The following is a 24,768-nucleotide window of genomic DNA, read 5'->3' on the forward strand; positions in this document are numbered from 1 at the left end:
GGCCTAGGCTCGCCTCCCAGGATCTTCAGGCCAGGGCCGCACCACCGCCACCCGGGTTCCTATCCCGGGAGCGCTGTGAACCAAGCGCGCTGCTGTGTCGGCAGAGCTGGCGCCCGTGCACCACCTCCTCCGCGGGGCCTGCTACCAGAGTCCCAGGCGCCTGAGGGAGGAGGGGAAGCAGTTTTCCCCGCCTGCAGGCCTGTCCTCCGGCGCGGCCCCTTAGGGGAATCCGAGCGCGCCTGCAGCCCAGGGACGCGTGCCGCGCTCGGCACTCTGTGTCCAGGCCCCGAGGTCCTGACTGCACCAGGTCTGACGCCCCGATGTGTGTGAGCCGGGGGGAAGGGACGTGCGCCCCGCCCCCCGGGGGCTGGGCTGGGGGCTGCGGCTGCTGCCTCTCCGTGCTCTGGCGGCAGGGTCGGGGGCGGGGCCTAGGGGGCGTGGCCTCGGCGCCCTATAAGTGACGGAGTGGTGCGCGCGCCCGCCCAGAAAGCGAGCGCGCAACGGCGGCAAAGACAGAGGCGCTTCTCGGCCCGGCCTCCAGCGCCCTTCTTGCCCCCCGTCCGCGCGTCCCAGCCGCCCGCCAGGCCACCGGCTGCCCATCAGGCGCCCAGGCCCCGCGCCCCCCGCCCAGGACCGGCCCGCGCCCCGCAGGCCGCCCGCCGCCCGCGCCGCCATGGGGGTGGAGGGCTGCACCAAGTGTATCAAGTACCTGCTCTTCGTCTTCAATTTCGTCTTCTGGGTGAGCCCGGAGCCGCGGGTGGGAGGGCGCTCCCCGAGCCTGGCAGGCCGCGCCCCGCTAGGCCCTGCCAAGGGGGCGCAACCGGGCCGCCAAGTTGCAGGGCCACCTGTGTGCGCCGAGCGCGTGGTGGGGGGTCCTAGGCCTGTGGGTCGCAGCGGTGGGGCTCGTCCGGGACTGCCGTGCCCCTAGAGGGCGGGGCGGGGGGCTCCAAGACGGGTTTCGGGCCTCTGTGCGTCGGGACCCAGAGCCCCGCGGCCGGGCCGGGCCGGGCCGTTTGGGGACCTGGGGTCTGTTCCCGGTTGGTGATGGTGATGGTGCGGTGCGTCCGCGCTCCGAACCCGGTACCCGGCCACTGCTCAGCCCTCCTGGCCGCTGTTTCTGGGACCACCCTGCTTCGGGGGGACTGAGGGGCTCGAGGGCGGGGCTCCAGACGCCCCGCCCCCATGAGCTCATCGGGGCCACCGCCCCTAGATGGGCGGCCCAGTGCGGTGTCGAGGGCGGGGGGGGGGGGCCGACGCACACTCTGCCAGAGTCTTGGGGACCGTCCACCCCATCCTGGGCCCAGTCCAGTTCACCCTCCTGCCTGCTGTCGCCACCCTGAGGGTCGTATGGGGGTCCGGGCCGGGGCGAAGCGCAGAGAGGAAGCGCCCTGGGCCCCGGGTGGCCCGCGTGCTGGGGTGCCTCCCCCCTGGTGCCCCCAGCTTGTGGAGCCCCATCCCCCTCCCCTCCTCACCCGGCCTGACCTTCCAGCCCGTCCTCCCCCTGGGGCGTCATGGAGGCTGTGAGGGGCAAGGGGCTGGGCGGGTGTTCTGAGTTGGCACAGGCAGGGAGCCTGGAGACCTGGGGTTTCCGAGCTCCAGGGGTGCCGGGGCTGGGTGGATGTCCAGGTCTGGGCTTGGGAGGCCTCTCTGGAAAGAGGAGCCCACGGGTTGGACGGCTCAGGGTGCGGGAGGGTCTCCTGGGGTCTGTGGGCTGGTGGCCTGAGTTGTGTTTCCTCATCAGTCTTCACTGCTGGCCTGGGACTGATGAAGCTTTGGCTTTTGTTTCCATTTCCTGTCAGTGTTGGAATTAGGGGGGTGGAGATCTCCTTCTGGCCCGGAGGGACCAGGAATGGTTGTCGGGAGCCCCTCTCACAGCTGTGTCCTGCGTCCCCTGCGGTCCCCTGGGCATAGTGACTCGGGCCCCCTCCTGGCCCCTTCTTGCTTCTCCGCCACCCCAGGCTGCTCACCCCTTGTCACGGAGGACCAGGACAACGTCTGGTGGGTGCTTTCTTGAGTTGACACTGGGAGGGTAAACTTTTAAAATGGCTCCTGGAAAAGTGTGTGGGCCTGGGGACATCTGTTTGCCATCTGGACGGCCAAGGGTCCCAGGGTGGACCTCGGGGCACTGAGGTATTTGGGGTGGGGAGGGCAGGGACTGGACACGGAGTGGAGGTGTCACATCTTCCCTGCAGGGGCACTGGTGAGGATCCTGTAGCCAGCAGCCTCTGCCCTGGGGGTGGGAGCGGTTAGGCAGTCAGGATGGGCCAGGGTGGGCCGGGCAGCCTTTGCTGAAGGGGTGGTCTTGGCAAGGGGTGTCACCGGGACACCCCTCTGCCAGCCCCTGAGCCTGTCTGTACCCGCAGGGCCTGGGAGGGCCCTGGTGGGAGGGGGAGGGGGGCGGAGGAAGGGGACTTAGCAGGAGTGGATCCTTGCCTTTGGACTGAGTGTAGGGGCGAGGTAAGTCCCTCCCACCCCCAGCTCAGCCTGGGTACCTCTGGTAATTTCCCAGGCAGCAGGGCTGGAGGCCTGACACATCCCCACCCCCACCCTGGGCCACTTTGTATTTGGGCTTAAGGAATTGTTTCTGAGGCCTCTCCCCTTCCCTCCCTCCCTGGGCATGCCTAGCTGACCAGAGGAACATTTGCTTCCAGTGACAGCAAGGCCCCACCCACCCATGCTGGGCTGCCCCCTGTGGTGGGATGCCACGCTGAGCCAGGCGGGGCAGGGTGGGGGCTCTCTGTGCACCCCCTCCCCCAGCATCGCTTGGCCAAGAGCGTGGTGCCAGGGGTTTGGACCTCGGTGGAGTCCCCACCCTGCTGCTCTGGTCCTGGGCTTCCTCCCCGCTGAAGCGGGGGGTCCTTCCCCTGGGATTGTTGTCGGAGTAGTTCAGGAAATGGGTGTTGGGCATGGTGGTTGGTAGGGAAGACCCCATTCCTTGGCCAGTGTAGGCAGTGACTTGGGGAAGGGGCTTAGACGCCTGGGTGCCTGGGAGGCCCCCGCAGGGTCCAGTGGGTGAGGGAGGGCTCCTGGTGCCCAGCCCCACCCACTCACCGTGCACCTGGCCACAGTGCAGTAAGGGGGTGCTGGGGGTGGGAGCTGGGTCAAGAGGTTGAGGATGGGTGTCTGGATTTGGATCTGGGCTTTTTTTTTTTTTTGGCTGTGTTGGGTCTTCATTGCCGTGCGCGGGCTTTCTCTGGTTGTAGCGAGCAGGGGCTACTCTTCATTGCGGTGCGCGGGCTTCTCATTGCAGTGGCTTCTCTTGTCGTGGAGCACGGGCTCTAGGCTTGCAGGCTTCAGTAATTGTGGCTCGCGGGCTCAGTAGTTGTGGCTCACGAGCTCTAGAGCGCAGGCTCAGTAGTTGTGGCTCGCGGGCTCAGTAGTTGTGGCGCATGGATTTAGTTGCTCCGCAGCACGTGGGATCTTCCCAGACGAGGGCTCGAACCTGTGTCCCCTGCATTGGCGGGCGGATTCTCAACCACTGCGCCACCAGGATCTGGGCAGGATCCAGTCCCTGGATCTGGGCACTTTTTAAAGTTTCATTTCAGAGAGTAAAGCCTTCCCCCGTGGGTGGAAGCATCAGAGGCAGGCTGGCATGCTGTCTGAGAAGGAGCCGGTCACCATGCACGCCCACACACACCAGCACACACACTTGCTGTCCCACCTCTCAGCGCCAGACCCCGGGGCCCAGGCTGTGTGCACTCAGCACGCCTGACCCCAGCCTGCTTTGGGGCCCCCTGCCCAGGCGGGCCCAGAGGTGTGAGGTGGGGACACGGCAGGAGGAAGAGCAGCTGCGGCCCGGCCCGAGCTGGGGAGACAGTGCAGATGCTCCCCCGAGGGCATGGAATTCCCGCCCGTGGGGTGGGCCCGGGAGCTTCCTGACGAGGTGACTGGGGCTCAGGGCCCTGCTGCTGGAGCAGCTCAGGATGAGCAGAGGCGCCTGCCCCTGCTTCCCTGCTCACCCCACTCGAGTGGGCGACCTGGGGCGACCTGGGGTGGGCGCACGCCCTGTGTGAGCCCTGCTCGCCTCATCTGTGAAATGGGTGTGATCACAGCCTCTCCTCTGCAGGGGCAGCAGCAGCGGCCCTGCCTGGGACTGGCAGCTCCTCCAGCCGGATGCAGTCAGGGCTTCCTTCCAGAGGTGGCAGGGGCAGTGCGGCCAGACCTGGCTGGCAGTGGGGCTGGTGGGAAGCCCTGCTAACTGGCTTTAACTTCTTGCTTCCGGACAGCACATGGCTGTCTATCACTTAGTGGTTCTGTCGCCTTCCTTCTGGGAGAGGGGATGTGACCCAGGCGGGCTCTGGCTGGGGGCAGGGATTTTCTGTTCCTGGTTTCAGTGGGGGGGCAAGTGAGCTCCCCTGGTGCCCCCGGGCATCTGGCTGCCACGCTCTGGGGAAGCGGCCGTTGGGCCAGGGCCTGCTGAGAAGAGGAAATCTGTGGTCTGTGCCCAGGACTGGCTGGCCCCAGGGAGAGTGTCTGGGCATCACGGGGTGCAGAGCTGGAGCCAGAGGCGGGGAGCCTGGGACCCTGGCCGGCTGCCGATGCGGTGCCCACCCTGTGGGGTTCCCACCCCCACCCCTGCCCCCAGCTCAGTGTGCCTCCAGAAATTGAGTTCACCCCCCATCCCTAACTCATACTGCTTCCAAGTCCAGACAGGGAGATGGGCCCCCCAAAGCACCCCCCTCCCATATAATCTACCCCCCCACCCCCCGCCTTCATTTCAGCGCCTGAAATCCCATGACAGGGAAGAGCCATGAAAATCAATAAGGTGTAGAGTCCGGGCACCCGTGGAGGGGCAGACGTCACCTTTGCACTTGCGCAGCGTTTTGGAGAGGGCCCCAGGTAGGGGTGGGGGAGAAATGTGGGGACCCTGCCTCTGCCCGCCCCCCGAGACGCAGGCTGGGCCAGCAGCCAGGGCTGGGGGTTTCGCCTTGGAGGCAGCACGCCCCCGTGGCCGGGACTCCTCACGCTGCGTGGAGCACCAAGCTCACTTCGAATCGGCCCTTTCCAGATGTCCTGCAGGTGTGGTGTGACCCAGCCTCTGGACTTCAGTGCCCCTCCCCCGCCCCCATACTTTGTACTGTGGGGCCCGGCCTAAGCCCCTCCTCCCAATGGCGGAGCAGGTGCTGCTTCACGCAAGACCACCTGGGACTCTAGGTGGGCCCCAGGTGCTAGGGGAATCCCCACAGGCGGGCAGGGGGCCTGGCCCCAGGGGTGGCCGATCAGCTGGCAGTAGGTCTCCCTTCCCTGGCCGGCCACCAGCGCGTGGTCGCAGGGGTGCCTGTTGGCACGTAGCTGCCCTCCCTGGGCTCGAGGGCTGCGGGGCTCGGCGGGCAGGGAGGCACCTTAGAGCTGGGGCTCGGTGCATGGTGGGGGAGGGTGCTGAGGGCAGGGTGGTCAAGAGCCCAGTCATGGGGCTCCGAACGCCACAGAGGCCTGGGGAGCAGGCAGTCCCCTTGCCCTCTTCTTTGAAGCCATGCCCTTTCTAACTTTGGAAGGTTAGTGCTCCCCCTGCCCCCAATTACTGGGGTAACAGGATGATTGTGGAGAAGGTGAAGGACAGGAAGCTGGGACCATGCGGAGTGGGGGGGTGGGCGGCCCGTGGGCGGCCCCCTGGCATCCCAAACCGTCACACGGGAATCTTCTGTACCAACTCCCACACGCAGGCCGGCCCGGGTCGTAACTCTCCCAGGGAGAGTGTCTAACGGTGCTCTGTAACCCCCCTTACCTGTCACATCACCTGCAGCTGGGCGTTGAGTTTGGTAGCCAGCAGCCAGCTCCTGGCGGGGATTTGGAGGTCAGGCCGTGACCCCGGGGCTGCAGGGGAACAGAAGGGAAGACCCCAGGCCGCCCGCCTTCCTGGTCTCCAGTCCCAGGTGCTGGGAGGCCTGAGCCCCAGAGTTTGATAGCATTGGTCTTGGGGGTGCTCGGTGGGTTTGGGAAGCACCCTCTACAGCCCTGTCCGCCCCCGGAGCTCACGGGGAGTCTCCCTCTCACGCGGGCCAGGCCCTCTCTGCTCCCCATCCCAGGGGCTCGGCCGCCCGCCCACCTGCTGGACGGACAGTCTTCCCCTCTGTCCCCTAGATAACAGCTCAGGCGCACACGAAGTCCCACTCCCCTGTGCCAGGCGGGCACTGGGCTGGAGCCATGCCCTTTGCCTCCAGCTGGCTCACAGGAGCGATGAGGAGACCAAGGTCCCGGGTGCCCACACGAGGAAGTGGTGGAGGCAGACTGGAAACCAGGGCCAGTGTGGTTTGCGGCCGGCATGACCCGAGGCAGGGCCAGGGCATCCCCAAGGGTGGGGGGCTGTGCCTGGGTTTGTGCAGGGAGCACGTGGCGGCCAGGGAACCCGGCCTGCCCCGGGGCCCCTCCACTCACCTCTGGCCCCTGCCTGGGACCACCACCTCCTGTCTTCCGCCCAGTGTTTCCCTAGCCTATCCAGATCCTCCTTGTCTGATGCGTGCGCCCCGCTGCAGCCCCTTGAGTGCCCTTTGCTGGCGGGTGGCTGGGACGTCTGTGTCCACACGCCTCTCGCTGCAGGGGCTGAGGGGACGGAGGGGCATCCCACAGGAGGGGTCCTTTCAGCCAGTGGGGTGGGCGTAGGGCCGGGGGGCAGGCCGCTTCCCGGCCTCCCCGCCTGCAGTGGGTGGTAGGTATGCTCGGGGTCGGGCCCAGGAAGCAGGCGGGCCCTGCGGGTTCCCCAGCGCACTCCGCTGTGCCTGGAGAGGTGGCAGGGTGTCCTTGGGGGCCTGCACTCCCCTCCTGGCAACAAGGGGCTCCTGCATCCCGCAGCTGGCGGGGCCCAGTGTCCTCTTCCGCCCCCGCAGCTATTCTTAGAGGCCAGTCCAGGCGGCTTCCTGACGTCAAGGGGCCTGGAGGGTGGTTTCCGCTTCCTGGCTGAGGCGAGGGTCGCTGCTCCTCTCTCTGTACTTCCTTCCCGCCTGGAGCTGGGTGGCTGTGTTCCCGGAGGGCACGACAGGGCCATAGGGTCGTTGCCCACCCCCGGGAAGGCTGGGTCAGGCCCTGCGTCACCCTGTTCTCACGGTGGGTGGAGATGGAGGGTCAGCCTTCAGGGACCCAGGTCCCTGCCCAGCCCAAGGGTGGTGCCTTCTGCCCCCACTGACCCTCCACATCCCATCCTCAAAGGGTCTTTGCTGCACCTCTTTCCTCTGACTTATCCCGGTGTCTGCCAGGGCGTTTCCTGCCTGTGGCCTTCACTGCCCTCCTGGGGAGGGTCTCCGGGCCCCCAGGACCTCCTGGTTGCCGAGCTGCATGGGCACTTCGTGGCACATTTTCCCAGCAAGAGTGTGCACCCCTTGCGGTGGCAGGTTAGGGAGCAGAACGGCTCAGAGCCAAGGCCCTTCCTGGGTCACGACGGAGCTGCCCCCTCTATCATCTGTCTCTGAGAGCATCAGCGCTGCTAATTAAGGGAGCACGTTGACGCGTGGGTGTCCCTGTCACTCCTGGAACGCGTGGGCAGGACTTGGGGTGACCACTGGGCCAGCACGTGTGGGTGGGGAGGGATGGAAGACAGATCCCAGCTCAGCTCCCACCCAGGGCCTGGCAGGAGCCGGTGGTGGGGGGGGCGGGGGGAAGGTTGCCCCAGGCCTGCCCGGGCAGCACCCACTCCTACGCCCTTTCAGCTGCTTCTTGGAAACGCAGACAGGCCAGGCAGGAACCCAGTGTACTTGGCAGCCACCCCCCCCCCCCGCCCTTTTTAGTTGACGCTGTTATTAATTCTCAGAAACGAGGAAGAAAGAAACAGAAACTGCACCTTTCATAGGATTACAAACAGTCTGCGCCGTCCCCTGCTGTGGAACCCTTCAGTAATCCCAATAGGTTAGGGGCTCCTTCCTGAGCTGCTCGCCAGCCCCACCCGAGCAGGAGCATCTCAGGATGCAGGAGCATCTCCGGATGCAGGAGCATCTCCGGATGCAGGAGCAGGTAGCAGCGGCACTTCCGCCAGGCCAGCTGGCAGGAGAGAGGGAGGGGGTGAGTGGAGATGTGTCAGACTCTGCCGCTGAGCAGCCTGCCCGGAGACCGCCGAGGGTGGGCACAGTAACCGCCGGCTCTGTCGAACGCTCTCCATGTACAGCGGCATCATCTGAGCGCTCTGCGTAGGTCAGCTTGTGTACTTTTATTTTATTTTTATTTTTTGAATTTTATTTTTTATACAGCAGGTTCTTATTAGTTATCTGTTTTATACACATCAGTGTATACATGTCAATCCCGATCTCCCAATTCATCCCAGCACCACCCCCACCCCCCCTTCCACTCTCCCCGCTTGGTGTCCGTATGTTTGTTCTCTACGTCTGTGTCTCTGCCTTGCAAATCCTTTCAGCTGTACCATTTTTCTAGGTTCCACATATATGCGTTATTATACGATATTTGTTTTTTTCTTTCTGACTTACTTCACTCTGTATGACAGTCTCTAGATCCATCCACATCTCTGCAAATGACCCAATTCCGTTCCTTTTTATGGCTGAGTAATATTCCATTGTATATATGTACCACGTCTTTTCAGCTTGTGTACTTTTAGTTCCTCATTATACACACAAGGATATTGGAGGCACAAAGGTGCCGAGATGGTCCCGAGATGACCCAGCAGCCAGAGGCTCTGGGGGCCCTTGGCAGCCACGCTCTAATTCCCACCCAATGCGAGGACTAAGTGCTTTCCGTTAAGTCTGGACTCCGTTTTAGAGCGGGCATAAGTGTTCCTTAGTTTATCCAGTCCCTTTTTTGACCCTAAAACCTCAGTTTTGTGGACAAGACTTCAGCGTTTCCAGATGCTTGCTGTTGGCCGCTAGGAGCCTGGGGGTCCTCACCTTGGTGGACGGTTGGCATGAAGACAGCAGGCTGGATCCTTTGGGACCAGAAGAAACATTTACCCCTAAAGGCTTTGCTGCTTAGAAGTTCAGTGGACGGGGATTTGGGTGTGTGGGGTTTTTTAAACAGCTTTGTTTGACATAGCGTCAACTGCACGCTTAAAATGTACAACTTGGTAGGTTTTGACGTAAGGAGGCACCTGTGAGACCTAGAGGGTGGTCCACCAGGAGAGTGAACGTATCCATCACCCCCAGAGGTGTCCCTGGGGCCTTGGGATCCCTCCTCCCCATCCCAGGCCACCCGCTGGCCTGTCATCTGTGCCCGTGATCGGCATTTCCTGTACTTTTTATATGAACGGAATCGGAAGGTGGTAGTTTTTCCTCTTGGTCTGGTTCTGATGATCAGCGGGGTTATCTGGAGACTCACTCTGGTGGTTGTGTCAGTAGTTCCAGTATTTTCTTCCCTTCCCCCGCTGGTGGGCATCCACCCACTCACCGCTTGAAGGACATCGGGTTGTCCCCGGTTTGGGGGTGTTACCAGGAAAGCTGCTGGCACGTTTGTGTGGGCAAGAGCTTCCACCCCCCTGGGGCAGTACTGGGGTTGCAGGGGCTGGGCGCATGGCGGGTGGAGGGGTGGAGAACGTGCCAAGGACCCGAACTCTGTCTCCTGTGTCCCCGCTGCTCCCCACCCTCGCCTGGGGGTCTTCTCACTTCAGCCCGTCCCATAGGTGCTTGGGGGTGTCTCACTGTGGTTTAATTTGCATCTCCCTGCGACCAATGACTCTGCGCGTCTTTCCATGCGTTTATTTGCTGTGCACATTTCTTCTTTGGTGAAGTGTCCAATTTTTTTTTCTTTTGCCCGTTTTTTAAAAATCGGTTGTTTGTTTTCTTGTTGTTAGAGTTTTGCAAGTTCTTTTTAAATTTTGGATACGGGTCCTTTGTTAGCCATTTGCAAGCCCCAGTCTGTGGGTTATCTTCTGAAGAGCAGGCTTCTTTCAGACCTCTGCTGCTTCTGGGACCCCTGCCCTGCCCTGGGCACCCCCTCCCTGCAGAGGCACGGGTCCACCCCACCCTCTGCCTTTTCTCATGGCCTGGGTCGGGGGATTGGGGGGGGGGATTCGCAGTGCTGCCTTTGCCCTTCCTCCGTAGGTGACCTTAGGTGAACGCCCATCCCACCCCCCGTAACTGGGGGTGGTCACTGCCACCACTGCCTTCATCCAGGCCCACCCCAGCGGGTCTGTGCGGGGCCTGGAATGACTGAGGACCAGCTGAGGAGGGTACACGTAAGCACCAGGCTCTCCCCTGCCCGGAGGCGGGACTGCCTTCCCTGTTCACCCATCAGGAGGTGGGCTGGAGCCACAGGGGAGTCTGGAGGCTGCTGTCCCCCCTCTGCCCCTGCTCCCCACACATCCTGGGGTCTGCAGCGGAAAGCCCTTCCCGAGACAGGAGAGATGAGGACTTTGCCTGCCACCCCACGGTTAGCATCTGGGTGCTGGGATAAGCATTACCCTCACAGCATTTCTGTTAGGACCAAGTGCCCTAGATGGGCTTGTCCCCTTGGCTTCTGGGGTGAGGGGCTGCATGGGGAAGATGGGAGTGGTCCCAGCCCAGCCAGGGGGGCGGGAGGTGCCACTCCACGCTCAGCTCTCCTTACCGACGGGGATGCTGAGGCTGAGTCAGGGCTTGGGGCCAGGCCTCTGTGACTGCAAAGGAGGCCCAGGACAGGGCTCCCCCTGCCCCACCCCCTCCGTCCTGGAACGTCTCACAAAGCTGTCTCTGGACCACAGTTTCAAAACAGAATAAGTGGCGGTTTCTAGCCAGAGTTACCACGGCAACCCTCAGCCTCACCACCGCCTGCTCTGGAGCTGCAGACCGCAGCCAGAGGAGCAGGACTCCCTCCAGAGCCTACCTGCCCCGTCCCCGCCCTCTCCCTCCCCCTGCCCCGTCCCTGGGCCCTCCCACCCGCTTGTGGGTGTGCCAGGCACCAGGAGCAGCCACGGGACACTGGGAGTTCGGCACTGCCCTTCCAGGGGTGTGCAGGCGGGGCCCGGGGGCCCCGGAGGGACCCTGTCGGTCCCGCTGCATGTGCTCCAGGAAGGGGGAGAGCAAGCGTGCTGCCCTGGGTGTGGGGAGTGGAGTCCCTAGTTGAACATCTGGAAGAGGGGGGCAGAGAGGGTGCCGTCCCGCCCTGGGGGGGCGGTGTCGACAGCACCACCTTCCGGGGCAGCCCGGCTGCTGCCCGATGCCAGCGGTCCCCAGCGGTCCCCACCAGCCTCATCGTCCACGGAGCCCAGCGTAGGAGAGCCAGGGCCACGGGGCTCCTGGCCTCCCCGCCCCCCATCAGCGCCCTAGCGTCACCTGCCTGGAGATCCCTGGAGATGCTTGGGGCTTTCCTTGGGGCAGCCCCTGGTGCTGGGGCTTCGAGTCTCACATGCTCTACTGAGCCTGTCTTGGGGCCGCGCTCCCTGGCCAGGGCCCTGGGGAGAGGCACTGGGCCAGCCAGGTGGTCTTCTTGGGGTCCGCGTTTTGGTTTCTCTTCCTCGTTGGACACGTAGCTGACGGTCTGTGTAGGTAGGAGCTGGTGCTTGTAGCTCCGGGGACAGTTAGCGCCTCGGGGAGCAGCCCAGGGAGGAGGCTGGGGTGCGGGGGCCAGCTTGACTGGGTGGGTCCGATACTCAGGCATGGGCCTGCTGGGCCCGGTCTGGGCTCACCCTCAAGGACAGACCCCACCTAGCCCTGAGCCACTGTGCTCGCAGGGGCATGAGTCAGCCGGAAGCCTGCGCCCCCCCGTGCCAGGCTCTGAGCGGAGCCCCCTTTCCTGCCCGCCGCTCAGCGCAGCCTCCACCTTGCGGTCTCTCTGGCGAGCACCGCGAGCTCCCTTGCTCTCCCGGCAGTTTCCCATCTCCGCGACGGCAGGCAGTTACCCCACAAAGCCCTGGCCCTGTGGCTTCCCGGCTGCCACCGGCCCCAGCAGCCTCTGCCACCCACACCAGGGCCCCAGTGGCATCGAGTGCCCACCCCCTCCTTAAAGAAGTATTTGTTGTCTGTCTGAATGCAGATTAACCGGGTGTCCCGCATCTTATCTGGTAGCCTGTCTGGGAGTCTCACTCCAGTGGTGCTGGCGGGAGGGTTGGGGACCAGCCACATGGTCCCCCATGCCCAGGTCCCCCGGGGCGCCTTGACAACCAAGGCAGCAAATCAGACATTTGGAGCCAGCAGCAACCCAGACCCCAGGGGCTGGTGAGTCCTGCCTGGAGGGAAGCCCGTCACGCAGACCCAGCGGGCAGGGGGGTTCGGCAGCCTCCTCTGTGTGTGTGTGTAGTGTGGTGGATGCACACTCACCACCGCCGGGCTCTGGGCCACGAGTGACACCATGCCCTGCTCTTTCCCCAGCTGGCTGGAGGTGTGATCCTAGGTGTGGCCCTGTGGCTTCGCCATGACCCTCAGACCACCAACCTCCTCTACCTGGAGCTCGGAGACAGGCCTGCACCCAACACCTTCTACGTAGGTAAGTGGCAGAGGACGGGCTGAGGACCCCGGCCAGCTCTGGGCTGGGGGCCGGCGGGAACGGGCCACTGGGGTGTGTGACCGTAAGCTCGGTAAGGCCTCAGACAGGCTGTCGGGGAGGGCTTCCAGGAGGGCTTCCAGGAGGAAGCAGGGGCTGAGCCGGCTCAGCGGGGCTGGCTTCTCGCTGGGGCAGGGAGGAGGCCAGCCAGGAAGGGCTCTTGCGGCCATAGGGTGAGACGGATCCAGAGAGCAGGTGGGGTTATATCAGCCTGGGGGCCTTGAGGGTCCCCTCTGGAGTTGGTGCAGTGCCTGCCTGGGCCGGGTGTGCTCCCAGGGAGAGCTGGAACTGGGGCGGGGTGTGTGTGTGGCTTTTTGGGACCCCACCCCATCGCCTGGGGTTGGGGGGGCAGGAGCAGGAGAGCGGCAGCTGGGTGGGGCGGGGGCCGAGGGACGTTCGGGAGGCCCGGCACGGGGGCGTTGCTGGGCAGCACAGAGGTCCCTTCCAGTGGCGGACCAGGAATGTCGAGTGGCTGGCGCTGAGACTGGGCCGCGCCTGCCCCCTTCCCCTGCGCTCCCCTGTGTCATGGTGGGTGTTTCAGGGGAGGCTTCCTGGGAGGGTGGGGCTGGAGCCCGGAGCCCCCTGGATGGAGACTCAGGGCCTGCATGACTCAGCCCTGCAGCCACACCTATAGCCACCCTGTTAGGCTGCGAGTCTGCCTCCTGGGCGCCTGTGGCGGCCCCTTTGGGGCGTCCGTCAGGCTGGGGGGCGGGGGGCTTGGGCCAGCAGCCCCCAGGGTGGGGGTGGGAGTGTCAGAGGAGCGACAAAGGGGCGGGAGGGGAGAAGGGGTGCCCCCGCTTCCTGCTGGGGCCCCGCCCCCCATCAGGGAAGGTGGGGCCTGGCCCTTGTGGAGCTGTAGGAGTGTTTGTTGAGATGCTTCTGTCCTTTAAAGGACTGGCTCCTGGGCCGGTCCCTCTCGCTCCCACAGGCGAGCAGCAGGGCAGGGAACCTTCAGGGCTCAGGGCGCCCTGAGGGGCCAGCAGCCACCCCGGGTCACACGCTGGACCCTCGGCGGCAGTGGCCCACACACTCACCTCACTCCCAGGGCCGTGGCGGGTGCCTGCCCCCTCCCTGCCCGTGGCCCTCTGGGCCATACGCTGGGAGGGCTGGGTCCCGGGGGCCGTGGACGGGGGGCGGAGACCGGAGCCTGGGGTTCTGGCGGCGGGGCTCCCGGGGCCAGCCGTCCCAGGTAGGGTCCCGAGCCCTCTTCCGCAGGTTCCTGTGCTCCCCCCGCGCTGTGGGACCCCTCACAGGTTTGAGTCTCAGGAACAGAGGGTGAGTCCGCCCCCTGAGAGGGCACAAGGGGTCCGTGACCCGGGGCCCCCGCACACGCGCCAGGACCCCTCAGAAGCAAGGCAGTCAACGGGGCCCACACGTCTGAGGACGCAGGAGTGTCCTCTGGGCCCTCGAGGGGTGTTTCTCTCCCGCGGGGCTCCTCCCAGGCCTCTCCTTTCCCTCTCAGAGCCTCCGCAGGGGTCTGAGCCAGCATGTGCCCGGGGCTCTGTCCCAATGTGGGAAGGGCTGCTGCCATCTCTCCGTCCCCCTCTCTGGGACCTTGGGTGCAGTGAGCGTGGGCTCTGCTGGTGGCAGAATTGAACCGGCCCCAGGGCGAGCAGTCTGGGAAGGGGTCCCACCCAAATTGCTGGGGCCGGGGCCGCCAGCCTCGTGGCTGGGGCAGCTCCTGCTCTCAGCCCAGCATCTGGCCCAGGAGGCAGGAGAGGAGCTGAAAGCTCCCCTGCTTCAGGCCAGGATGGGGCAAGAGCGGCAACAGGCTGCAGACTTGGGTTAGGGACACAGTCCAGGCTGGCACGCAGACGTCTGGGGGGACCTTGGCGGGAGAATGGAGGCGGCGGGGCTGTGCTCAGGCTCTGGCGGAGAAGGGGTCCCACGGGAGAGGCTCGTCAGGGGCAAGGCTGGCGTTGGAGCAGGTGTCCCCCCGGTCCACTCACTGGGGGCCGCACGTCACCTGGGGCCTGACCCTGTCTTCTCCTGGCTCTGGAGAATCCTGCCCTTGGAGCAGCAGTGCCGGCTGCTGGGGAAGCAGTGTTAGCTGCTGGACCACCCGGCAGGCTGGGTGCCAGCCCCTGGACCTTCTGCTGTGTCCCCATGGGCGGGGGCCTCTCAGAGCCCCTCTGGCCACAGAGTTCCTGCCTACCCAGGGCCGGTCTTCTGGAGCCTCTTGCTGGCTCCGATGCAGACTGGGCCTGCCAGGGAGGTGGGGGAGCAGACGTGGGCCCTGACAAGAGCTCTTTGTCCAGTGCCAGGCAGCGGGGGAGGGTGAGCTGGGCTGGCTTAGCACCCCAGGCAATGCTGCAGAGCCCAGGGGGGTCCCGGACCTCACTGGCCAGAACCAGGCCAAGGGCTCTAGGTGGAAACCCGGCACCGTGGGGGGCTTGGGGCTGGGCCTGGGGGGGTGGGTGGGTCAGGTACCGCCTCTGGGTCTCCCAGCCTCTCGCAGGACCCTCCAGAGCCCGGAACGCCAAGGTGACCCTCCCTGGCGCCCCTCCCTGGCGCCCTATGCCATCTCGCTGAACCTCAGGTAGTGATGTGGGGATAGGGGTCTCAGGACCAGAGCAGAGGACACCTGGCTCAAGGGTGCTGTGCCCGAGTGAGGAGCCCCCGAGGGCAGGCCTGGCGGGAGGCTCCATCTGTCCAGAGGGGGGAGGCCCTGGGCGTTTTCTGAGCCCAGCAGCAGGTCCTGGCCCCCAGGCTCCTTCTCCAAAGCCTGGCCAGGCAGGGGCGACAGGCCCTTGGCACCGGAGCCCTGGGACCCATTGTCCTAGCACTGTGGAGGGGGCTTGGGCTGCCTGCCCGCTAAGTAACCATGGCGACTGGGGGTGGGCCCAGGTCTGCTGGTAGGACTAGGGTTGTGGGAGGTCCTTGGAGAGACATGGTCCGCGTTTCAAGGGGCGCGGGCCCCGCCTGGCTGAGCTGTGGACGCGGAGAAGGGCCGCATGACCAGCATGGGTGCTGGGCAGGCCAGGGGGGCAGACTGACCCCGTGTGCCAGCCTTGAGCTGTCCCAGCCGCCAGGCCTCTGCGTCCAGCAGGCTCCAGCCCCCAGGGTCAGGGCCTCAGCAGCCGGGTAGAGCCCCCTCCTCTGAGCAGAGCAGCTGGACTCGAGCCCCGGCCTGAGAGGGCACAAGTGAAGTGGGGTCGCCAGACCCCTGGGCTCACCTCCACCCCACCCCACGGGTCAGTAGCTGGGTCCTCTGCGCCAAGATGGGGGTGATCCTCCATGGTGCTCCCAAGTCCCGGAGACTGCGGGAACCAGAGAGGGTCCGGGTTGTGGCGTCGCACCGAGTTCTCTGAACACTCACCACGGGCCGTTCGGTCCTGGCCTTGGTAACACCGGTCTCCATCCATGTCACAGAGGAGGAAACTGAGGCCTGGAGAGGGGCCCACACGGTCCCGCCGGGCTGCCAAGCCCTTGCAGCTCCTCTCCAAGCCTCCAGGCATCTGACGTCTTCCCAGCAGGGCGGGTGTCAGCGCCTCGTGGCCCCTCCAGAGGCCTGGGTGGTGGTGTGTGTGTACGCAGCTGGGGAGGAGGGCTTCCGGGGGCATCGGGGTGTCTGTCTGTCCTGCCTCCTTGGGCTGTCAGGGCCCTGAGGGCACCGTCTCTCCCCTGCAGGCATCTACATCCTCATTGCTGTGGGTGCTGTGATGATGTTTGTTGGGTTCCTGGGCTGCTACGGAGCCATCCAGGAGTCCCAGTGCTTGCTGGGGACGGTAAGGCCCTGGGCCGGGGCTGGGCTGAGGGTGAGGGCTGCGGGGCCGGCCGGGGGCAGAACCGGGAGCTCTGGTGGAGGCAGGATGCCTTCAGTCCCCGATGCGGAGCTTGGTGCCCCCGCTGGCCAGTCTGGCCCTGTGGACCTCCCCCAGAACGCCAGCTCTCTGGTTTCCCCAATTGGGTCTCAAATCCCTCCGAGGTGGACTGCCGTCTCGTCTAGTTCTTTGTCTAGTTCCTACTGAGTTCCAAAGTTGCTTTTTCTCTTTCTTCCTTCTTAAAAAAAGCCACAGATATAATAGGGAGTGAGTCCCAGTCCCAGAGCCAGCCTCAGGTGCCCCTGGGCATGTCACCCACCGACGGGAAGTGGAGGCCTGGCTGTGCTGCCCAGGGCCTGGCGTCTGGGAGACGTGGGCTGCAGGAGGCTGTGCCTGTGTCTCCGGTGGGCGAGCCCAGGCACACCACGGTGACCCCCTTCCCGTGGGCTTTGCCTCCCTGCCCTTTCCGACCTGCCCAGAACCAACCATGTCCTCCCCTCCCACACCCACCCCATCCTGTGGAGCCCGGTCCCTTGGGGATGATGAGAACATTGGCATCTCGCTGCCGGGCCGAGTCCTAGATTCTGCTTCTCGGCTCCACGCCTCTCATCCCTTCGGGTCCTGGGTGGGTGGATACCACCGGCCACCGCACACACGCCAGTCGGTCACTGGGGCCTCAGGAAGCCCCGGGCTGGCTCTGACCTCCCCTCTCCGCCCTCCCCTCTCCGCCCTCCCCTCCCCTCTCCACCCTCCCCTCCCCTTTTCAGTTCTTCACCTGCCTGGTGATCCTCTTTGCCTGTGAGGTGGCCGCCGGCATCTGGGGTTTTGTCAACAAGGACCAGGTGAGGCAGTGTCCATGGGGAGGGGCAGGGGGGCTGCTGGTGGGGAGGGAGGAGGGGCTCGGGCTGCGGGGGAGGGGTCGGATTGCAGGGTGCTTTGGGAGGGCTCTTCCCGGTAGGAAGCCCACAGAGGGCTTTCTGGAAGAGGCAGCATGGCGACCGAGTGGAAGGCAGGGTCACCTTCTCTAGGGCTCGGTGGCGGGCAGGTCTGTCCTGGGAGTGATACCTTCCGGGAAGCCAGGTGAGGGGGGCAGTCCCGCTGCGCTGTGACCGCCTCCCTCCCCAGATCGCCAAGGACGTGAAGCAGTTCTACGACCAGGCCTTGCAGCAGGCCATAATGGACGATGACGCCAACAACGCCAAGGCTGTGGTGAAGACCTTCCACGAGACGGTACAGTGGGGCTGGGGGGAGGTGGGGAGGGCGTCCCTGGGGGCTGGGGGACCAGGGGAGAGGCGGGGGCCGGGGAGGGCTTCCGGAGGGGCTGGGGGACCAGGGGAGAGGCGGGGGCCGGGGAGGGCGTCCCGGAGCCGGGGGTTTTGCCCTCCCAGTGACACCTCAGCCAGGAGCGGGAGGGGCATTGGGACCTGGGGAGATTCTGAGGGACCTGGGGGTCCCAGGTGGGGAACTAGATGAGCCAAGGCAGCTGGGGTACAGGGGTCTCTGCGCAGCACAGCTGAGTGGGAGGAGGGAGCAGAGTGGGGCCCCTGGGCTCTGTTCTCCCCTTGGAGGGGACCCGCCCAGCCCCCCGCCCCCATGCTTGGCCGGCGCAGCTCCTGGGGCCTCTGTAGCCTGCGGGCTGCATGTCCAGGGCTGACGGCGGGCGCCCTCCATCTCTGCAGCTTAACTGCTGTGGCTCCAACGCGCTGACCACAGTGACCACCTCTGTGTTCAAGAACAGCCTCTGTCCCTCGGGCGGCAACATCGTCAGCAACTTGCTAAAGGTGTGTGGTGATGGGTGGGGCCTCCCAGGGTGGGGCGGGGCCTGCCTGCTCCCCCATTTGGCTGCCACCCCTGGTGGGTCCTGGGCGGTGGCTGGCCCTCTCCGGGCTCCCGCTGGCAAGGGCAAGGACACGGCCATACTGGGCAGTGCTGTGGCTGGAGTTGGGGCTGCTCTGCCTGGGGGCTGAGGCCAAATTTTTGCTGCCGGCCGGCCCACAGAGAGGCGAGTCTCTAGGTTCCCGATGGGGGAGCCCTCCGAACCTGGCACGGAGGCACCCTGACCTCCCGGGTCAGCCCCGTCGTGGCGGTGCTTCGCTATCTCTGAGTGCAAGAGGGCGCACACGGCACACTCGCCGTTTCCGTGTTTGTTTAAAACGATGTGAGTTAAAACCTGGCAGAGACCAGGCCCTGTTCACACCTCTGGGAGGGGTCCTGGGGGGCAGGGCTGTGCCCCTCTGTGCTCCTTCTGCAATGACCCTGGGCTGCGGCCTCACCGGGGGCTGAGGACGGGCACCTCTGACTGCTCTCTGGCCGCCCCCTCAGGAGGACTGCCACGGGAAGATCGACGAGCTCTTCTCGGGGAAGCTGTACCTCATCGGCATCGCCGCCATCGTGGTGGCTGTGATCATGGTGAGTGGGGCGGGCCGGGCATCTGCTCAGGGCCCCCCCACGGGTCTCCGGGTGCTGACCCACCTGCCCACCCCCACCCCCTTCTCCGCAGATCTTTGAGATGATCCTGAGCATGGTGCTCTGCTGTGGCATCCGGAACAGTTCGGTGTACTGAGGCTGAGGCCGCAGGGAGGGCCGCTGGGACCCCTGCAGTGCCCCCAGAGTGACCCGGACACTTCTGAGAAGGGGCCGTCACCACCTGTGTATATAACCTCCTGGTATCACTGCTACACTTATCAGCCTTTTTACTTTTGGGGTTTTGTTCTTGTCCTGAAGTTCCCTGTTGCTTTCGGGGCTGATGTCACCTGTAGGTGGCATGTGAGTGGCCTTGGGGACTGCAGGGCAGGGGCCCCCTCTGCTTTTGGGGCTGCTCGGGGGTTCTGCTTGCTCAGCCGGGCCTCTCCTCTGGGCCACGAAGGGCCGTCCGGCCGAGCTGCGCCCTCCTACCCACCCGTCCCCATGGGTGGCACACGCTCAGCCTTTTTTAATCCTTGTTCCTCTCCGGCCACCTGTCTCTAGAGCCGGGTCCACGAGCAGCCTTATGCCTTCAATGCACCTCTCCTTTCTAACGCGTCACCTTCGATTGTAATTACATCTTGAAAGTCATTCAATAAAGAAGGAAAAATCAGGCATGCTACCACAACGTCCGGCCCCTTCCTGTGCCCGTGGTGTCTGAGACCCAGGGGCAGCCCGAGGGGCTGAGGAGCCTGGCGCAGGCGGTGCTCAGCTCTTTGGACCTCGCTGGGCCCAGGCTGTGCTGCCGACCCTGTTGGTGGGTGTCTGTGGGGCGCTCAGAAGGACTCCGCGGAGGGAGTGCCCCTTTGTTGGACCTTGTGCCACCTGGAGCAGCCTCCACCCGGCCCTCCCTCCCACCCCCATTCCTTGTGCACCACTGTCCAGCGGGGTCTGTGCAGGGCAGGCAGGCGGCCCAAGAATGTGGTACAGGATGTGGGGCCCCTGCAAGACTCCCCACCCTCCTGAGGGCCAGCTCAGGAGGATGGACACACTGCTCCCTCCCAAGGGTCTGAGGGGCTCTTCTCTGACCTTCTAGTTGCTTGCAGACGTCCTGTCAAGGGGCTGGGTGGCCACATCTTGCAGGGGCTGGAGGGCAAGGCCTCAGCCACTACCTGGGGGAGCCTGCCTGGCCCACCACCGTGGACTGAGGCCCAGCCACCTCTTGGGTAGGCTGCTGCCCCCAGCGGGAATGCTGGGTGATGTCACCATGAGCTGCATGCAGGTACCCCCCGTATGTACATTAACTTGACCTCTTGAGACAACAAGTCCCTGGCTGGGATTCATACGTCAAGGGCTCCCTGGGGACTCCTTGGGGGGCTGATTTTGGAAACTAACCCCAGCCCTGCATTGGGGGTCACAGGGCCGCAGCGGGCCTGCCCTTCCACAGTCCAGGGGGGTGCTGGTGGGTTGGGAAAACTGGATGGCCCAAGGAACCCGCTCCTTTTTACTTTTCCCTGTGCTGCGAAGTCCTGGGAACATTCTGGCCGAGGCCTGGGTGTCACCCCTGCTAGCTGCGGTGTGAACTAGCTGCCTGCGGTGGCCCGGACTCCACGTTCCTGGTGAGGCCCTGCATGGGGGGCCTTAGGGATGATCAGAACGGGCCCTGTCTCCTCTCTGGGTCCCTGGGCTAGGCCGCAGCATGTCCTGAACCCTGAATTTCCGGGGTGCAGCCCTGGGCGAGGGAGCGCGCTCTGGCCGTCCAGCGGATGGGGTGCCAGCAGGGAAAGGGCGCCGGCCGCCTGGGCCCCGGGCCGAGGTACGTGCGGCCCGTCCAGGGGAGACCGGGATCTGCCCTGCGCTTCGGGGCAGAAATAACCAGCCAGGCCATCGGCAGGAATAGGTAAGGGCGCCTCTCCCAGGAGGGCTGCTGCACAGCGGGCCCGGGCAGTCGGGAGGTTGGCACGAGCGTGCAACGTGGGGAACGCCCTGCTACCCGGCTCCCGGGACCCACGAGGGCGTGGCCGGCCGCTCCAGGCCAGGACCGGAAGTGCCCGGGAACGGCGCCGCACGCGTCGATGCACTTCCGGTCCTCGCGGCTTCCGGCAAGTGGCGTTGTGGCCCCGGGAACGCGGAGCTGGCCGTAAGCCTTCGAGCATTCTGGGAGTCGTAGTTCTGCCTCCCAGTCTCCCCCCTGGCCTTAGTCAATTCCGGTCTCTTCGCGCGAGAGCGCCGTTTCCGGGAGGGAAGACAGAGAATGCGTAGAGACCACACTCCCGACAGGCCTCGGGAGTAGCGGCCCCGTGGCTTGTGGGAGATGTAGTTCTTCAGGCGCGGAAGCCGCGGCCCTCAGCCGGCAGAGGACTCAGTTTCCCAGAGGGCCGAGCGCGGCGCAAGATGGAGGCAGCCAGGCCGCGGTGAGCCGGTAGGTTTGTGGTGGGGAGGACGGTGCTCCTGGGCGGTCGGGCTCCGGGAGGCCGCTGTCCGTAGTGTGATGCGCCGAGCGGGGAGACCCTCGTGAGGCCCGGACCCTTGGCCCATCCACCCGAGTTGGCCCCAGAACTTAAGCCCCCGGCACGGGGAGCCTGCTGAGCACGGGCCGAGGCCCTGGGCGCGTGGAGTGGAGAAACTCAAGGGTCCGCCTCCCAGGGGAGCGAGACAACCGGCAAAGAAGCCAGTGTTCCCTGGGACCTGGCCTGCCCGGATCCCGGCCCTGAGAAAACCCCTCCTCCGAGCCCCCCAGGCCCTCAGCCTGTACTCAGTTCTGCCCTGCGCTGAGCTCGGGAAGTTCTCAGAGAACTCAGACGCAGACCCCGCATTCCCTGTCTTGGGGCGCGATCCTCGTCTCCCCGCGGCGTGTCCCACTCACCACAGGCGTTCCCGCGATTCCAGGGGATGGGGTTGCAAGTTTAGGAAGCCGGAGTCTGGTTTGAACTCCAGCTTTGACTGCAACGTACTGTATGACGGGCACATTCTCTCCCCGCTCCGGTCCTGCCAGCTCTAAAGCAGACACCACTGACGTTTACTTCGTGTCCCCTTTCCTGGAGTTGTGCCTTCATTTTGGGAGTCACGCGAGACCCAGAGGAATGGAGATCTTGCCTGTGTTTGACCTGGTGCCGGGCACTCAGAGCCACTCCTGGTCTGCCTGGCCTGGTCCTCGGTGGGTGCACGAGCAACGGGTCACCCTGGGCCAGGGAGGCTTGGTGGGAAGAGGGAGTTGGTGGACGGAGGGCTGTGCGGAAGGTGAGACTGGGCTGTCCTCTGAGCCTGGAAACAAGCTTCGGGGTGCCTGGTGACACTGGAACACTAACCAGGTGTTGGCAGCACTTCTGTGCTCAGCTGGGAAAGTGAGAGGTGTGCGGAGGAGCACAGGACGAATGCCCCAGGAGCTGTGGGGCTGGCCTCTGCGTAGCAAGGCCGCTCCGGCTTCCTGAGCGCTTGACCCGCAGATGCCAAGGATGTGTCTGCAGACTCCTCTGGAGCTCCAGGGCATCTCACAGCGGTCAGGAGCACACCTCCTCCCCACGGAGCAGGCAGGCGCCCCGGCCTTTGTGGAGTACTCGCTGCCTGCCACACAGCGTGCTTGGCTGAGTGAGGGAGTGCAGAATAGAGGTCGCTCTTGGCCCTGGGTTCAAGCCCTGGCTGGCTGCTTACTACCAGACCCCCCGCCCGCCCCTGCAGCAGGCTTCCTAGTGGCTTTAGTCCGACTGGCTGGAGAGGATTGAATGAGGTGACACGTCAGAAGGACTAGCTCCTGGGCCTGGCTGTGTCAGGGGCTCTGTAAACCCAGGCCCCCTCCCGGGGGGGTGGCTCCACTCCTGCATGTCTGCCGTCTGGTCTGATGGCTGCTTTTCCCTCCCTGCCCTCAGCCAGCCACTGAGCCACTGAGCAGAGCCGTGCCTGGGGGGAGCAGTTGCGACCAAGAACCTTCTCCAGCGGTCGGCCCCCCAGCCGTCCAGCACAGGCGCCCAGCAGCCAGGGAGGTAAGAGGAGGGCTTTCGGGGCGGGGGACCTGGCCGTTCCTCCTTGGACACAGCTCTTCCTGCTGCTCCTTTCCCGGGGTGGTGGGTCTGCAGGAGGGACTTGTTCAGAGCTTGTGTTGTCCCCAGTGACCGAGTCCCTGGGCTGCTTTGGTGCAGGTGTGGCGTGGCTGGGGGACACATGGCTGAGGCAGGGGACGGCCAGCACTTCCTCGGCTCCGGGGGCGACGCTCTGTCTCCTGACCTCGTCTGCCTCAGCGACTCGGACTCCGACCTCAGCCTGCTCGATGATGCTGGAGTGGAAGCTCTGTCTCCAGGGGGGCCGCCCGGGGAGGCCCTGGGGGATTCGGGCCCCGTTAAGCTCCCCTCGCCCCCCAGGAGCTTCCCCACAGCGGCGGTGCAGCCCTTCCACCTGAGAGGCACGAGCCCCACCTTCTCCCAGCGCAGCCACGACATCTTTGGCGGCCTGGAGCGGGCAGCCAGGCGGGCTCCGCCCTCTGCGGCCCCAGCAGTCCCTGGTGACAGTGGGGGCTTCCGGCAGCCACTGACACTCTCCAGCCGGCCTCCAGCCGGGGCCCCGAGCAGGGCCACTCGGAATCCCGCTCCCCCGAGGGTGCCCCCCGTTCCTGACTACGTGGCCCACCCTGAGCGCTGGACCAAGTACAGCCTGGAGGACGTGGCTGAGGTCAGCAAACAGAGCAACCGGGCCGCCGCCCTGGCCTTCCTGGGCCCCCAGAGCCTGGCCGCCCCCAGCGACTACGTGCCCTCCTTCAACCAGGACCCCTCCAGCTGTGGGGAGGGCCGGCTCATCTTCACCAAACCGGTCCGAACCGGCGAGGCCCGGCTTGAGAAGAGGAGGGTCCCGAGGAAGGCAGGGGAGCCGGGTGGGAGCACCCGCGGGATCCCGGGAGCGGCAGGGGGCGAGGGCCCCGTGGAGCTGGCCCACCTGGCCAGGCCCGGGAGCCCGGAGGCTGAGGAGTGGAGCAGACCTCGGGGGGGCCTGCAGGAGGTGGGTGCACCTGAGGGGGAGACCCACGCGGGGTCTGGGGCCAGCATCCTGCCAGGGGAGACGGTGGGCTTCCACAGCAGCAAGAAGCGGAGCAGGGACCACTTCCGGAGCAAGGGCAGCAGCCCCGAGGCCCCAGGCGCGGAGGTCTGAGTGGGGGGACTGCCTGGCCGCCTGCCTGCCCTGGCTGAGCTGGAGGGACGGCCACCACTGTCCCCCTGGTGTGGCTTCAGGGGCGGAGCAGGCCCGGGGCCCCACCCCCAGGGAAGGGAGCCAGCGGGCTGCCTGTCGGTGGCACCAGCGGCCAGGGCAGAGACCTTGCTGAGGGTGTGGGCCCGGGGATGGCAGAAGCCCTGACCCACCCTGTGCCCAGGGGGACAGTAAAGGCTCTGGGTGTTCCTCAGGCTCCGTGTCTCTTTGTCAACCCCCCTCCGCCTGACTGTGGCCAGGGCCCTCTCTTCTCTCCAGACACCCCATCACCCTGTTCCCACATCGGAGCCTCCCAACTTAGCGTCAGGGGGCTCTGAAGGTTTTTAAATCAAGCCTGTGTTCCTCAGTGGCACGTCTTCCCAGCCTAGCTGAGATGACCCCCTCCTCAGTCCAGAGCAAGAGTTGGAGACCCCAGACCCGTCCAGAGGCGGGCTCACAGCCATTGGTGTGCAGCCCCTGCCCCCAGCATATGCCTGTAAGCCCCAGGGCCAGGAGCGGGGAAGCGGCCAGCTGAGCGAGCGCCCTCTCCAGCCCTGGCCAAGCTCGCCCTTGACTCTGTCCTACTCAGGGTGTGTGAAGACGACCTGTGTCCTGGGACAGTGTCGCCAGGACTGCTGAGCTGCTGTGCAGGGCGATGAGGACGGTCCCCAGAGGGCGCTGGGGAGGTAGCCGGGAGTGGGCGTGGCTCTCCTGTGACAGCACTTGGGGTTGGCCAGCCCATCGCGCTGATGAGCCCCGGGCCTGGCCCTGCCCCTGCCGCCCCTACCCCAGGGCTCCAGGTCCCTAAGGGAAGGAGAGGCCGCCCTGGCTGGCCACTCAGCTGGGGCAAGCTCAGGAGCTCAGACCCCATCCCTGCAGGGCAGGAAATCTCTCTCCCCCCGCAGTGCTTCACTGACCGCCTGACACCTCCCAGACACCCCTGGGGTCCACTCTCATGTGGGGCTGCAGCCCAAGGTATGGGTGTGCTTTCCAGGCTCCATTTAAGATAAAGCAGCTTTGGGGGCGGGTCCTCTTGGAGAGG

General features: G+C 65.4%; 2 protein-coding genes across 4 annotated transcripts; both read left to right on the forward strand.

Annotated features, from left to right (window-relative positions):
* The first annotated feature begins 481 nt into the window (after positions 1-481).
* Positions 482-19,236, forward strand: CD81 (CD81 molecule). The gene is made up of 8 exons (XM_060103369.1): positions 482-739; positions 12,216-12,330; positions 16,018-16,115; positions 16,919-16,993; positions 17,277-17,381; positions 17,831-17,932; positions 18,474-18,560; positions 18,652-19,236. The coding sequence occupies exons 1-8, from the start codon at positions 674-676 to the stop codon at positions 18,712-18,714; spliced, it is 711 nt and encodes a 236-aa protein (XP_059959352.1). The 5' UTR covers positions 482-673; the 3' UTR covers positions 18,715-19,236.
* A 1,352-nt stretch (positions 19,237-20,588) lies between these two features.
* On the forward strand, positions 20,589-23,935 carry TSSC4 (tumor suppressing subtransferable candidate 4). Of its 3 annotated transcripts, XM_060103365.1 has the most exons (4): positions 20,589-20,976; positions 21,550-21,711; positions 22,421-22,534; positions 22,691-23,935. In XM_060103365.1, the coding sequence occupies exon 4, from the start codon at positions 22,713-22,715 to the stop codon at positions 23,688-23,690; it is 978 nt and encodes a 325-aa protein (XP_059959348.1). In that variant the 5' UTR covers positions 20,589-20,976; positions 21,550-21,711; positions 22,421-22,534; positions 22,691-22,712; the 3' UTR covers positions 23,691-23,935. The 3 variants fall into 3 exon arrangements, with proteins under 3 accessions (XP_059959348.1, XP_059959349.1, XP_059959350.1); XM_060103366.1 differs by lacking the exon at positions 21,550-21,711; XM_060103367.1 differs by lacking the exon at positions 20,589-20,976 and having other exon boundaries at positions 20,986-21,711.
* Positions 23,936-24,768: the final 833 nt, after the last annotated feature.

This window comes from Mesoplodon densirostris, chromosome 7, assembly GCF_025265405.1.
Source record: "Mesoplodon densirostris isolate mMesDen1 chromosome 7, mMesDen1 primary haplotype, whole genome shotgun sequence".
NCBI classification, from domain to species: Eukaryota; Metazoa; Chordata; class Mammalia; order Artiodactyla; family Ziphiidae; genus Mesoplodon; species Mesoplodon densirostris.

Excerpts from the sequence above, each read along its gene's own strand:
- CD81 (XM_060103369.1), top strand. The coding sequence starts at position 674 with ATGGGGGTGGAGGGCTGCACCAAGTGTATCAAGTACCTGCTCTTCGTC. Across the intron at positions 12,331-16,017 it reads ACCCAACACCTTCTACGTAG|GCATCTACATCCTCATTGCT; the intron begins GTAAGTGGCAGA and ends TCTCCCCTGCAG. Across the intron at positions 17,933-18,473 it reads TCGTCAGCAACTTGCTAAAG|GAGGACTGCCACGGGAAGAT; the intron begins GTGTGTGGTGAT and ends CCGCCCCCTCAG.
- TSSC4 (XM_060103365.1), top strand. The coding sequence starts at position 22,713 with ATGGCTGAGGCAGGGGACGGCCAGCACTTCCTCGGCTCCGGGGGCGAC.